The sequence below is a fragment of the Myripristis murdjan genome, chromosome 18 (assembly GCF_902150065.1).
Source record: "Myripristis murdjan chromosome 18, fMyrMur1.1, whole genome shotgun sequence".
Classification (NCBI taxonomy): Eukaryota; Metazoa; Chordata; class Actinopteri; order Holocentriformes; family Holocentridae; genus Myripristis; species Myripristis murdjan.
The window spans coordinates 17,649,345-17,663,512 of NC_043997.1; the positions used below are offsets into that span (position 1 = coordinate 17,649,345).

At 41.6% G+C, this 14,168-nt stretch overlaps 1 protein-coding gene across 1 annotated transcript; it reads right to left on the reverse strand.

Moving 5' to 3' along the window:
• Positions 1–3,765: 3,765 nt before the first annotated feature.
• On the reverse strand, positions 3,766–12,384 carry myoz2a (myozenin 2a). Its single transcript, XM_030076267.1, has 7 exons — positions 12,277–12,384; positions 11,719–11,779; positions 11,209–11,298; positions 9,077–9,243; positions 7,785–7,929; positions 5,145–5,328; positions 3,766–4,334 (listed from the first exon to the last, which is right to left on the reverse strand). Exons 2-7 carry the CDS (start codon positions 11,741–11,743, stop codon positions 4,109–4,111), a joined length of 837 nt encoding a protein of 278 aa, XP_029932127.1. The 5' UTR covers positions 11,744–11,779; positions 12,277–12,384; the 3' UTR covers positions 3,766–4,108.
• Positions 12,385–14,168: the final 1,784 nt, after the last annotated feature.

Sequence of the window (14,168 nt, forward strand, 5' to 3'; positions counted from 1 at the left end):
TGTCCAGCCTATTTCACTGGACACCATAAATACTTTCAGATTTTAAAAAATGGTTTCCGCTGTAGTACGTGAAGGTGAAAGTTTGCCAAATTGAAAATCTTCATGTATTTCTCCATCATATTCACATCTGACAAAAGCAGGAAAATTTGATAAACTTGCAACATCTGCCGACTCATCAGTCTAGAGAGCATAGAGGTTTGTACATGTTCTGCTCACTCATCATCAATATGGCCCTTTACTGTGTTATCAGACAAAGAAATCATGTTAAGTTGTTTAGCTGCTTTCTCCCCAGTCATCACTCCAACCATCTCTTTGGCAGCAGGCAAAATCAAATCTTTCCCAGTGCTGTGTGGCCTCCCGGTTTCTGAGATCAGCTTTGCTACCCGGACACCTCCGCAGTGACACATGTGGATTCAGTTGCTTTCCTCCAGCTCACATACTCTCTCAGCTTGTTTTCAAAAAATTCTTGAAGATTTGATGAATATTGCCCATGTTTAGTTTCTAGATTGCGGCACAGCTTGCATGGTTTCAGGGCTTTGCTTGCTCACACCTCTGAACAAAGCACAGACAGGCAGGGGATTGTCTTGCTATGACATAATTGCTATGACATGGTTAGATTAAGCAGAAGATCCTGAAATATATATACACTACTCACAAAAAGTTAGGGATATTCGGCTTTCGGGTGAAATTTCAGGATGAACCTAAAATGCATTATAACCTTTACAGGTGAACTTAATGTGACCTTCTGTAAACTTTTGAATGCACATGTCCAACTGTTCAATGTTTCAGTACTTTTTGCACAAGTTGCTGTTCTCTAACAAGGAGTTTAACGGCAAAATTCACATCAGGTGTTTGATGCTCCAGCTCATCGAGGTCGTATCATTAGGGAACGGCCGCTGGAGACTGGGGTACCTCAGATGGAGTGGCCTGCACTTTCTCAGACCTGAATCCCATAGAAAACCTATGGGATCAGCTGAGTCGCCGTGTAGAGGCTCGGAGCTCTGTACCCCAGAACCTCAATGTCCTGAGGGCCGCCCTTCAAGAAGAGTGGGATGCCATGCCTCAGCAGACAATAAGTCGACTTGTGAACAGCATGAGATGTCGTGGTGAAGCTGTAATTGATGCTCAAGGGCACATGACAAGTTATTGCCACTGACATTTTTTGTTGTGGTATATCCACCACTGTTGTTGGCTTTTGTTTCAAGAAATTGTTTGAGATGAGGAAATCACCAGTGTATGCTTCTACTTAAATGCCCTACTTTCATGATATAATATCACTGTAGCGTGAACTTTTTATATTTTCCATAAGCCAAATATCCCTAACTTTTTGTGAGTAGTGTATATATATGTGTGTGTGTGTGTGTGTGTGTGTGTGTGTGTGTGTGTAATCATGTATAAAGTGGTATGTAATCATGTATAAAGTTTTTGTTGTAAATGACCCCTTGCGGCCCACCTGGAGTACCATCACAGTCCATCAGGTGGTGGAGGACCACACTTTGGGAATCACTGCTCGAGACCTCATCTGACCCTGTGTGTGCCCTGTGCAGATTACGCCAAGGTAAACACCCCTGAAGGGAAACAGGCAGTGATTAAAGACAAATAATTGAACCGTCTGGTTCCCCTACCCTCAGTCTAGGCAACAGTTTCTGCCAATAATATTTCCACTGCTGCGTTTTGATAATGGTTGCAATCGAAGTTCAAAGAGAGTTCATGCCCACCCTTGATAAACAGTGCTCAATATTAACTGTGGTGCTTGGCAGAGGTGCTAGTCCTGTTGGATGCAGGGAAGTGCGCTGTATACACCATTCTGAACAGACTGAAAGAGGAATTCAATAAGGCCTTAAAGGGAAAGACACCGGCAGCCATGCGTTCCAAAGAGTGTCCGACAGAGGCCAGGAATGCCAATGCTCGAGTCATATGACCACAGGAAATATGAGAGGCATTTCCTCATTCACAAAGGGAACAAGGGAGACCCTCAACTTTTATGAAATAAAACACATCCCTTCTTCATACAAGGGCACATCAAAGGCCTCCAGCTACCTGGAAAGGCAATTTGTATGTTCAAACACAGTTCTCATGAGAATGCGGTGCACATGTAAATACTGCTGGCTATTGCATAAAACCTATGTAGGAAAGCTCATTTTTCAGTGTTATTGGGAATTAATTTCATCTGAATTTTCTCTTGAAGTGGTTATCAGAAAAAATTGTCACTTTTTAAAATTTGTCATCTTTGGTGCAAAGTGGTCATTGTGGTGTCATTATTGTCTTTTTGCTTGGATTTTCCAAACATGCCCTGCTGAGGACAGATGAAAATAAGCCCACATGGTTAAATCTGCCTTGATGACATTTTTTTTTTATTTTTTTTATGTTTATTAATTACGCATGGTCCCTGCTTTTTTCTTTTTTAATAAATAAGCATGTAAACTTGTAGGTTTTGTGAGATGTTCCTGACTGTAACACTTACACAATACTCTTAACATCAGTGTATCTTGTGGTGGTCATGGTGAAATGACTGGTAATGGTCTTTTATAGCTTTAGCCTTGTGGCACAAGGACTTGACAGGTCAGTGATTACATAAGAAGCAGGAAATAATGGAAATGGATGACAGAGGCTGTTCAGAAATATCTGAATTATTTGCTCCTCTCTATACTGCTTCATGTTATTGTTTACTTCATTTCTTCACATGCTGTATGTTACTGTTGGTTGTGGTACAGCAATCATGCAGGTACAAGCTTATGTTGAATTTTCGTCTGTCACACATATATGTTTATATTTCTTCACTTTACACTACAACCGCTTATAGCTCCTGAAAAATGCTCTACATTTGTCCATCAGTTTCCTCAAAAATCTTCGGTTCCATTGCTCATTAAAAGCAGTGAGCACTGATAGCCGTAAGCCTGCATGTCATTGTGCAGCCAAGTAGCTGTTGTTATGCTAAAAAAGCTGTTTTTTGGTTCACTGAGGGGACAATACACGTTTAACATTGTTATAAGGGTCTGATTAAGTAGGTTATTTTGAATTTCAGTCTGACTGAAATTCAAAATAACCCTGAAGTGATTCAAATTGTTGCTTAAGGCACAATATATAACGTTTACAATGCCTCACAAAAATAACTTCAGCAAGAGACCCAGCTAAAATCGAGATAAATAATTTCTGATTAAAAAAAGAACATAAGGTAGGATTACGTTGCTGTTTGGCATGCTCAATAAACATTTTTTTAACATGCTTTTAACGGGTCCATTTTAATGGCCACTTCTGTTGGCGAGCCAATTATTACTTTGTTAAAATTCTAAGTCCAATGAGTAGAGAGACAGATCCCCCATCAGTCCCATTCCTTTGACTAGGCATCGCCAAAAGGTGAGAGACACATCAGTCAACCCACTCACGTCAGCGGAGCAGATTTGATTTGTCAGGCAGTGTAACCTTGAGGCATGTTACAGTGGCTCACATGTATCTTTGCCCTCTCATAAGACGTGACAAGTGATGGGTTTGCATACGGCTACAGTACACCAACATCATTCAGTCAAGTGCTCAGTGTAGATCAAACCAAGACACTCACTGTGAGGTTATTCATGCATTAGCTGAGGGATATCTTATAGAATATGTTTCAGATATATGCATCTAAAAAAAGAAGAGCATCTTGATATATTCATTTTATCAACAGCAGGAAATGAAATCCAAAACTGAAATGTAAACACTAAAAAAAACCCTGAAAAGATAGCTGTTGTGAGCATGGTGTGTTTTACACCACTTTATTTGGCACATAAATGAATAGCATGAGCAAAGAAATGTGTCAGGAAGATAAAATACTTGAATACACATTAATATACAATGCATCTTATATATTCAAATAGTGACTGTGGCTAGTACATTATACTGTGCAGGCTAATTAATTTACTTTTGAGTGCAGTGAAATAGTTTGGAGGCCCTGGCAATGCAAGGTAAGGATCCTGCTGCATGCTGCATGCATGGTAACTCATACCAGCTAATTCTTACTGGATGCTTTTTCTCACCCTGACTGTACTCTGAACTAAATCTCACCCCTCACACAATAACCGCGGGTGTAGCGACTAAGTAGACAGCATCTTCTTATGACTTCATCAGGGGTTCAAAGGTCGTCTGACTCAGGGATGAACATGGGCTCAAGGGAAATGGTAGGGAGGAGGACAGGGGTGCCCACTGACACCCACCCCAGAGCAGTTCTGTTGAAGGAGGGTCGTAGTGCTGCCGTCTCCCCCCGGAGCTCAGGGTAATCAGGGAGCGGCTCCACCTGGGGGGACTTGATGGGAGCGGGGCTGGGTGTCTTGCCAAAACCGCCGAATGGGGTTGCCACCCTGGAGGTGTTGGATTGACAACGTTAACAGTAGCCGTCATGTGCTAATGAGAGCGACTGAGGTGACAGTTGAGCCGATTCATCTAATTAAAGTGAAGTGAAAACTTTGACCAGGGGACATATTCTAAGAGATAGCTGCTGTGAGTTATGGCCATGTAATGGCACATTGTGGCGACCCTGACCCGTATTAGTGGCCAGAGAATGGGTGGATGGATGGATGGATGGATGGATGGATGGATGCATGGATGTGACTTAGATGAAGGGTAGTCGTTTTGCTCACTCAGTTCCCATACAACTAAACTGCATTCTTAATTATGTTTGGGGGGAAATATGTTTTGTCATGAATTACGTTTGTTTCTGACATATCACAAACACATTTCTAATCAACATATCTGGTATATAATGTTGGGTGACATTTTAGCCAGGGAAAGATTACATTTAGGCATAAAACCCACTTGGTTATGGTAATGTAAAATAACATACCTGACATTTGCAAAAAGCAAACACCACTGTTGCTTTGTGCTGGACTCAAACCTGGGTCACCTGGGTGAAAGTCAGTTGTTTGACCCATCTTCCGCCCTACATTCCCCTCGAAATGTATTTGATAGTGCAGTTTAGCTGTATGAAAACGTAATTTTTAGGAGACAGGGTTGGCATAAATGAGGATGCATGTATGTGCTTCTTCAGTGGGATTAATTTACAGTCTGTTAAACCATTAGCATGACAGCAAGAATCAGGTCAGGTTGTGTATGTGTTATGCAGCCAGTGTTATATTCATTATGTCATGCTTTGCTACCTGTGAGGTTTTTACCTGTTGAAGCTTTTGTACCCTGGTAGCTCTGGCAGCGGCTCAGGCTCTGGCATGTGACTGATGAGGGTGTCTGCCAAGTTGGGGTCGTTGATGATGGCCTGTTCCCAGGGTGAGTGGTAGGACTTTGGGATGGCTGTGCTGTTGAACTTCTCTGGAGGGATGTCTTTCAAGGGACCACCATATCCTGAGGAAATGAGCGCACACACTCACTAAAGATTGGGTTCTCCACAATTAAAACTTACAAGTGAAATACAAACTCCTCAACATTCAACACTCCATCTAGGGAAAACTATATTCATCAATGCTAGATCTATTGCTTCTCTAGTCCCTTTGATAACCAGCGATCAGAGACTGGTTTGATCAGTAAACATGAATGCGCTGTGTGCAGCTTGTCACGTCACATCACATGATTTCTGGGAGCTGAAATTTATCATTTTTACCTCTTGCTCCCATCTGGAGCAAAATTGCAAAACACTGATTATGAAAAAAATCGAGTGACTTGACACTCCTTACATTTATGCCAGTAAAACATGCTGAAGCATTTAACTAAATTGAAATGAGATGGACTGAAGTATTTGATGATGTCAAAGAGAAAGAGAAAGAGGGAGGGAAAGAGAGAGGAACATTTTATGCATTATTGTTAAAATGTAACATCTTCTGACCTTTTTGTGGTCATCACATTCACATTTACATGAGTCCTTCTGTATCCTTTTATCTCGATCTCTAGACACTGTTCATGGTAAAATAAAACGAAGGGCTGCTTCCTTGAGTGTGTGTGTGTGTGTACACGCCTTTATGGTATGTCTACCCGCTTAGTGTTTGTGTGTTGATGGGAAAGGCCTTTCCAAAGCAGTATCCTTCAAAACCAGTGCTTCACTCAGGGGGGGCTTGCAAGCTTGTGCATTACATAATGTGCAGCGTCGTGTCACGTCCTACCCACTCACAATGAACAATCCCCTTTCCTGAGTTTATGTTTTCCCTGAGGAGGAAGCAGGAGAGACCAAACAGAGACCTCTGGGAAGTTTACACTTTTGGGGGGAATCTATTGCAAAACATTGTGTAAAAGATTTTCTGGGGCCATGGAATAATTTTCCTGTGGTTTCACATTTGGATGAGTAGATGTTCTTGTTGGAAATAGCGACCCCACACCCAGCTCTATTTATTGTACATGTAGATGAAAGGACAACTATTTAACTTTTATATATACAATGTTTTTCTATTTTTGTATGTGCAATTTTAAAAAATGACAATATTTTCTCAGGTTAACATTAAGAGATGTTTGATGTTTTTGCTCCACACTTTGACCACTTCTCATGTGAAATGGCACAAGACCATCACCTTAAAAAACAGAATACTGGACACTTTCAGCCATATTTAAGCCATAGCCGTGGCAGTATGCCAGTTTGGATAAATTAAAGGTTAATAAGAGCATCAAACTATCTATGAATCACTGCCTTCCTGCTACAAAGATTAAAGATTTGCATGAACTTCCTCAGCTGATCTTCTCTCAATTAATTTTCCTGTTCAGTCTCCAGGGGAATCTGAGGAGCTCACTGTAAATCACTGCGGCATGGTTAAGCAATTTAGCTACTTATTCCAGGCAGCGTTATGGTACAAGTCATGGGACATGCACCTATAACATCAGGGTAAATGACGGGCCTATTTAAAGAGCCCTTACCCATTTGATACCTGATACACTTTGGCTTGATTTCTGATGCATCTGGAAAGAGCCAGACTCTACTTCCTATATCGTAAGCTCCAGAAATAACAGCACATTCTGGGTATATGTGCTCATCAGTCCTGTTTTTGTGTCAACTAGGCACAACTGAGAGATGAGGGAGGATGTGAGTGCCATGCTGATCCTGATGCTATCAGTAGCAGGAGAGGCAAACAGGAAAAACTCTTCGTACTTCCCGTGGGTAAAACTAGACAATTACAAAACGATGGTCACAGCAGATCGTAGCGAGGAGGGGTAAAAGGAGCCAGAGAACGAGAGACACACGAGTGAGATAAACTTAGAAAGAGCGAGAATGACAGATAAAGATAGGAGAGAGGCGGAGAGAGAGAGAGAGAGAGAGAGAGAGAGAGAGAGAGAGAATGAAAAGAATAACACGTAATCATACTCCGCCTGACGCCAGCAGATTCCAGGCAGGGATAAAATGTTTTCCCACATGATCAAAGTGTGCGCAGGTCCAAAAAATGAAAACACTTGAATCCTTATCAAAACACTGGAACATCCAGCCCTTTTTGTTGTCCATCATAACAGCAACAGCCTTTCTACAGGACGAATACCTGCTTATCATATACTGTGCCATATAGGCTGGATGTACAGGCGAAATATAAAAGCACACAACCAAAGAGCAAATTATGCAGAGGCAAAATCATAGTAAATATGTCAAAGCCAGTTATCATAGAAAATAACAGTGACACCCTGACTATGTTTTCAGCATCCAACCATTCTCAGTGATGTGCCAAACAGAAAGAAGTTCCTAATATTTTCTTCTCCAGACTTTGCGGCCACGAGTTCATAGGGGTCAAGTAAGGTCGCCAGCAGAGGTCAGCTGGGTTGTCGACTCAGCCTCAGCTGTATCATTATTGGAGTGATTTTGGGCTGTGAAACGTGCAGCCTGTGTTACCCACCAGGGGCGATGCTGTCTGGGGTTGGCTCTGTTCTCGTGTCTGCCGTGTCATGTGACGTCTGAGGAGGCTGGTCAACATTCGGGTTGTTCTCGCCGCTTTGATTTTCTGTGGCATTGCCATTTTCATCTTGAGGGGCCAATATGTTCTAAAAGAAAAATAGAAAGGGATGAGTTCGGTGTGAGAGAAAAGTGAGTGTCCTATCTCATGGTACTTTTATATAAATGGCAAAATTACCAAGTGTGTGGTGCAGCTATTTTACTGAAATCTGAAAACTAAAATGTGATTCTGCATGCATACGTATCCCAAGGCATGCTGTAGCAGCTGCTTTGATTCTTATTATCAAAAGTTTCCACGTGCTAGCGCTGGTGTTTTTCATTTTGACTCAAAGCGGCTAATGAACCTGCATTTGACAAGTTTTCCAGCAACAACACGCAGACAAATTCTCTGGCTGTCCAGATTTCCTCAACATTATAAACATTGTTTTGGGGCTGGGCTGTAATGCGCTGCAGCCCCAGCAGCCGGCTTTCATCCCTTGAAAGATATTTATGATGATTTACTCCAGGACTTCCTCAGGAAATGTTGACAACTTGAAACAAAATCCCTCCACTGCCCCACAAAGTAAGCAAACAGAAAATGGAGTTATTTTCACAAAAGAAGGAGGAAAAAACTCCCCTGAAGCACCAGTATCACTTTACCTATGTACTGTAAGAGAGCAGGCTCAAACAGAAAAGGTCACTACACAGTAAAACAAAAGAATAAGAGTGAATGTTACCAATTAATTCAATAAAATAAAGACAAACTTATGTTACTTCATTTTGATTCAATTTGAGAGTGAGCTCTAGTGCATAAATGTGTGAGCAGGTTAAGATAAGTGCTACTGCGAGGAGAAAAATGATGACTTGGCACGCTGCCCATGCGAACACAAAGGGACATTAATAAAGTCTCTTATGGCTGCTTGTGAGACTTTCACGCCTGCTGTGTCAATCAATGCATGAGGCACAAGTCAAATAAACACTTGAAGCACTTAATCACTCGCACAAAATAATTAATCAGGATGTAAGGGATTGTGTGCTACTCAAAGTCATGTGGTCTTTTTTTCACATGAGGGGAGGGAAGGGAAAGGTGGTGAAAATGGAAGATTTTGCAACAAGGAAACACGAACAGAGCAGATCCAGCAATGTGAAAGTCTGCTGCTATGGTGGGATACAAATGAGGTTGAGGGGTGAATGATTTGTGGGTATGATCCGCCTGTTATGTGTGTTCCTGCATGGCATTTCTTTGAAGTAGCTTACGTTGCTCTGCTTGTTGGCTTCATTCTGGATGCTCTCAAAAGTGTATTTTTCTGAACGTCTCTGACGCATCTTGAAGAGACGGGAGCCCCGGTTGGAGGCGAAAGACAGCTCCTCCAGCATGATGTCCTTAGGTACGCTCACCTTCTTCCCGAGGTCCATCTCTACGTCTGAACACAAGTGAACACACACACACACACACACACAAAACTGAAGACATACAGTATACGTATGTGTGTATACATATATATATCTAAGTATATATATATATATATATATACACACATAGTCCTCATGCTGTAACCGTGTGTTGCAAATGTTGCATTTTGTTGCAAGGACACAAGAAAACACACCAGGCTAAAAAATAAGATTACGACAGCGCATTGCTGCCACAGTGGGAAAAACAAGAAAACAGAATTGGCTCAGTATTTCATTATAATGAGGAACTTTCCTTGTTGCGACAACTTCTTTTTCTCATTATAATAAGATATTTTTACTTTATAATAAAGCTTTTTCTTGTTATCATGACACACCAACTTGTCTTGTTATAACATGGAACAATTCTTGTTATAACAAGAGACCTTTTATCATGAAACTCTGATATGTTTTAATGACAGAAATGACAGACAAATTTATCTCATTATAATAAGAGATATTTTCTGTTATAATTATCTTGTTCTAAGGAGAGATATTTTGTTATAAATAGATAAGCAGGTGTGTTGTTACAGCAAGAAAAGCCTTTTTAATGAGACAAGTTAGAATGTCATAATGATGAGAAAAGATGATTCATGATCATCAATGATAATTACAATATATCTTGTTATCACAAGAACAATCATCTCAGTGCAGGAAGATACAGCTCTCATTATAACATGATCCTGAGCAGATTCTTTTATTCCCTCAGCGGCAGCAATGCACTGCTGTACAAGTTTCAGCTCTTATCACACTGTTGATACTCACACCTATCAGCACTCATTAAACACTAATTACATTCCACAGACAATCCATCCGTTTAAAAAACACTTTGACTACAAGGACTGCTGACTTGGTATTCCTGCCACTATGATAAATGAGAAGTAATCTTTCAACGTTGTCCACATGTCCGGCACTTGTTTTGCGGTTAGCGCTGAATGCTAGCTAATGCATGCTGATCATGGAGATGTCATAGGCCTATATCCAAGTGTGAGGCGCCAGATCTGCCAGAATATCTTACAGCTGTCAGTAGCCTTCAGACCCTCCCTGCCCCAAAGAGCCGCGCAGTTGTCCTCACCCCAAAATAGCGTGTTCAAAGGACAACGACAAAGGGATTAGTTACTTTGGCCAATAAAAGTTCTCATTTGCTTATTTATAGTAAGGGTCGTAGAAGGGAGTACTGGCTTCTGGCAACTGGTGCAAGCTGGCAAATACTGAGTTGATTCCTTCTATGAAGTCAATCTGGCAACAGCGTGTGTGTGCATGTTTGTGTCTTTGGGGGTGGGCATACTTGAAAGTACAGCGTTTTAATGAGTACATTTTAGTGAGTGTACACTTTGCACAGTTAATGTTTGTTTATTATACGGTGATATGCTAGAAAAAAGAGGAGTGAAAGGAGAGCAGACACACACAAAAAAAATCTCCATCGTGTTTGATGTAATTTTAACTCATTTTCAGTCTTAAAATTTTGTTTTTTTCAGAAAATAAGAAAAAAAATGTGCCAGTGGGATGAGATAATCTCACTTGTGCCTGATGTTGTATCGCTTGTGTCAGGATTTTATTTTTCAAGGAACAAGTATAAATATGATGAAACAAGGCAGAAGAAGGCAGATCCACCCACTAGGATCAAGAAAATTATACTTGATTCAGGAAAGTCCTGGAAAAAAAAAAGTTGATTAGCAATGGAAACAAGTGGGATTATCTGATCCAACTGGCTGATTTTTTCACTTGATTGAGGAAAGACAAGATTTTCCAACTGAATATTGGACTAAATGACTTGTGAAGATGGAGATTTTTTGCAAAGGAGGGAGAAGTAGTGATGACAGAGGGTGAGACGGGAGCAAAAAGCAGGGACAGAGAGAGAGGGAGAGAGAGAGAGAGAGAGGGATCAGAGGTCAGAGGGGTTACACAACAGAGAGGTGAAGGGGAAGTGATGTGGCTACCTTCCGGGCCTTGAACCTCCCTGCAGATTGCTGCTGCCTGCATTTTCCTCTCCCTGGTCGTCATGGTGGAGAACTGTGACATGGCTGCCCCTGGGGAGGCGGGGAGGAGAAAGTCATGGGCGACAGTTCACATCAGCACACCCTGTTCAAGCACACAAGTCACAAAAGGAAGACAGCGCAGCGGCATGTCGGCCATCGATTGACCGACATTAAGCACCCTCACCACGTGCACCCACACCCACCGAAGCAGGTAGAATTTATCGAGGCAGCGGAAAGGGCAAAGTTAGCACATCCCTTTAAATAACCTTGGGCTGTTAAACGCCACGCACATGCTCTTCAGACATGGCAACCAGCTGTGTCAGGGGTCTGGGAATCAATATGTTTGAAATTGCCCAAGTGCGCTGAAAGGGCAGTGCTGGAGAACAGGGTGCTGTCACAGCAAGCAGGTGAGACAGTTGATGACACAGGGCAGGAGAAAGTTCACAGCAAGACAAAAAAATTTTTTTTTACCACTGTCAACAAGCACAGCACTCATTTTTCTTTCCAATCCAAACTTCTTTCCCCCAGGTTTCTTGAAGAAACAGAGGAAAGTTTCATACTAAAACACAAAGTCCATTCAACATGCAGTTCTTTCCATTGTTTGTTTATTTGTACTAACCAGATAAAAGGAATGTTTGTACAGTATATTTTCATCTTCCATAAATCAGGCTCTTAATTTATTCAGTGCTGTCATAGCTTTCCATTATGTAAACATAATGAAATGAATAAATTCAGTCATATATTCCATTCAGTCAAGATATTGTGCACATTAAACCATCAAATACTGAGACAAGAGTGGAATCACATTTATTAAATATGCATAAACAGCATAAACAAAATATAGTTTAATTATAGGGTCAAATTCAATGTGTGTCATTGACATGAACAGGTGGAAGAAAAGACTAAATCTGTGGAAGCTAGTGAGAATCATGCTCCCGTTGATCCTCATGCTCCTGATGATCCTCAGTGTCATGTTTTAGACCTTGACAGCAAACCTGTGGCACACATGTGACCTCAGTGATGGCTTACCTGTCCAGTGGGTCCCTCAGGGGCGTCTCAAGTTGTGCCTGTCCCGTTGGGTTAGGAAGTCAGAAAGGTGAGAGGCGAGGGGGTCAGAGTGGGAAGTGCGCCCTGTGTGGGTGCTCTCACACTCCGCAGCACCGGCGCTACTGTGGGGTGGGTGGGAGGCGGGGGCGGTAGCCTGATCTAACCGACTGGGTGAGCGAGTGACTGAATGAGTGGGTGGGTGTCAGTTTGTCTGTTGTCATTGGTATTTAGTTCACAAGCAGAGGGGTGACTAAATTTAGAGTGCTGCCGCTACTGCTCCCTTTGCCCCCTCTCTCTAGTGTTTGTACAGTAGCTAAGGATGTGTGATTTGATTCCTGCTTTGCCCACTGAGCTGCACTTCACCCACATTCACCGCAATGTATGTGCTTTAGCTGTGTTTGTCTCTCCCATTCACATTGTCTAATGCCCCTGAAAAGGTGAAAAAAAAATGTGTAACCTTGCAGCTCCACCAAAGAGCATGTTAAAGTTAAAGAACCAAAAATATGAAAATTACCACTTATATAATATTGGAAATATTGGCAAAGCTTTAACATTGAAAAACTGTTTGCTTTGGCAGTATATCTTTTTTGTCAGGGTTCCAGGTTTGGCCCCCTCAGGGCCCACAGACTAATCAAATGTCCTCATTGAAAAATAAACAAGTAAACATCTTGTCCACCCTCAATGGTGCATCACCCCTCCTTTTTTGATCAGGACCATGTGAGGCAGCTGAACATTAAAAAGCTATCCTTAGTAGAGAGTTTTTCATTCATTTAACACTGTGTGAGATGAACAAATAAACAAATCAAGGAGTGAAATCCACTAGAGCTAAATACCACTGATCTGTAATAAAGAACATAAAAGCGCCTGCTAACTTTTAGGCAGCTATATCCCAAGTCAGGGGACGCCCGAAAAACCTAAAGTAGAGGTGGTGGGTGTGTCATGAGCTTTTTGTGTGTTAGAGGTTTAAGATAGGCACTTCTTCCTTGACCCATGACCAACCTTCCCACCAAATTTGGTGGAAATCTGAGCATTCATTTGGAAGTGACAACACTGTGAGACAAACAGACAAAAGGATGCACACTGATATCACAGTCCTCTCCCTCCGATTTCATCAGCAGGGGGCCAAAAAAAACTATCATCTGGTGAAGGAACGGCCATACAGTTCACTCCACTTTTGTCTCTTTAACCCTGCCAGGCACATCGATGGCTTCATCGATACAACTGCATGCTGTGCAGCCAAGCTCTGTTGAAACTCACAGAACTTCATTTTAAATTCGAGTAGAAAGCCTGAGGTTTCCAAAACAAAAACAAAACAAAACAAAAAAAATGTCCTGCTGAATTACAGGGAAATGTGCATAAAATGCTGCACAAGACATCTAGATATTTTCAATTTGATGTAATGCTGCAGCTGTAAAACAATGGAATCTTGGCTGTCAATATTTCACTCAGTATGAGAGCGATGTCACTCCAGTAAATTGCTGCAACCTGCAGGGACACAGCATGGACAGTATGTGGCATTGTCATACAATACGGGGCAAAAATCTAACCAATCTTGAAGCCACTTAAGGGGATGTTCAAGGGAAAAATCATAGTTCAATGGGTTAAACAAGCTGACCCTGGAAAATCATACAAACACTGGATATTGAACCTTCATTACCTACTTTTAAACAATAAACCGGCTACTTCAGTATATTTTACTTGGCCTTGCTAAAAGTCTCTGCTCATTTCTATGCTTGTTACAACAGACAAATAAAAGCCAGAGGGCTGCGGTTTATAGGATCCAACATGGCAGGAAAGTAAAAGGTGGGATTTTAATAGCAATATGTTCAGTGACACACTGGAGTGCCTGACACAGAGAAATCTATTGCAATAAC

What these genes read in the sequence shown, in the direction of transcription:
- myoz2a (XM_030076267.1), bottom strand. Translation starts at nt 11,743, where the DNA reads ATGAGTGCTGTGCTTGTTGACAGTG. An exon ending in TGCTGTGCTTGTTGACAGTG is followed by an intron (nt 11,299 to 11,718) that starts GTAAAAAAAAAT and finishes CCGCCTCCCCAG; the next exon opens with GGGCAGCCATGTCACAGTTC. An exon ending in CCCAGACAGCATCGCCCCTG is followed by an intron (nt 5,329 to 7,784) that starts GTGGGTAACACA and finishes TCATTTCCTCAG; the next exon opens with GATATGGTGGTCCCTTGAAA.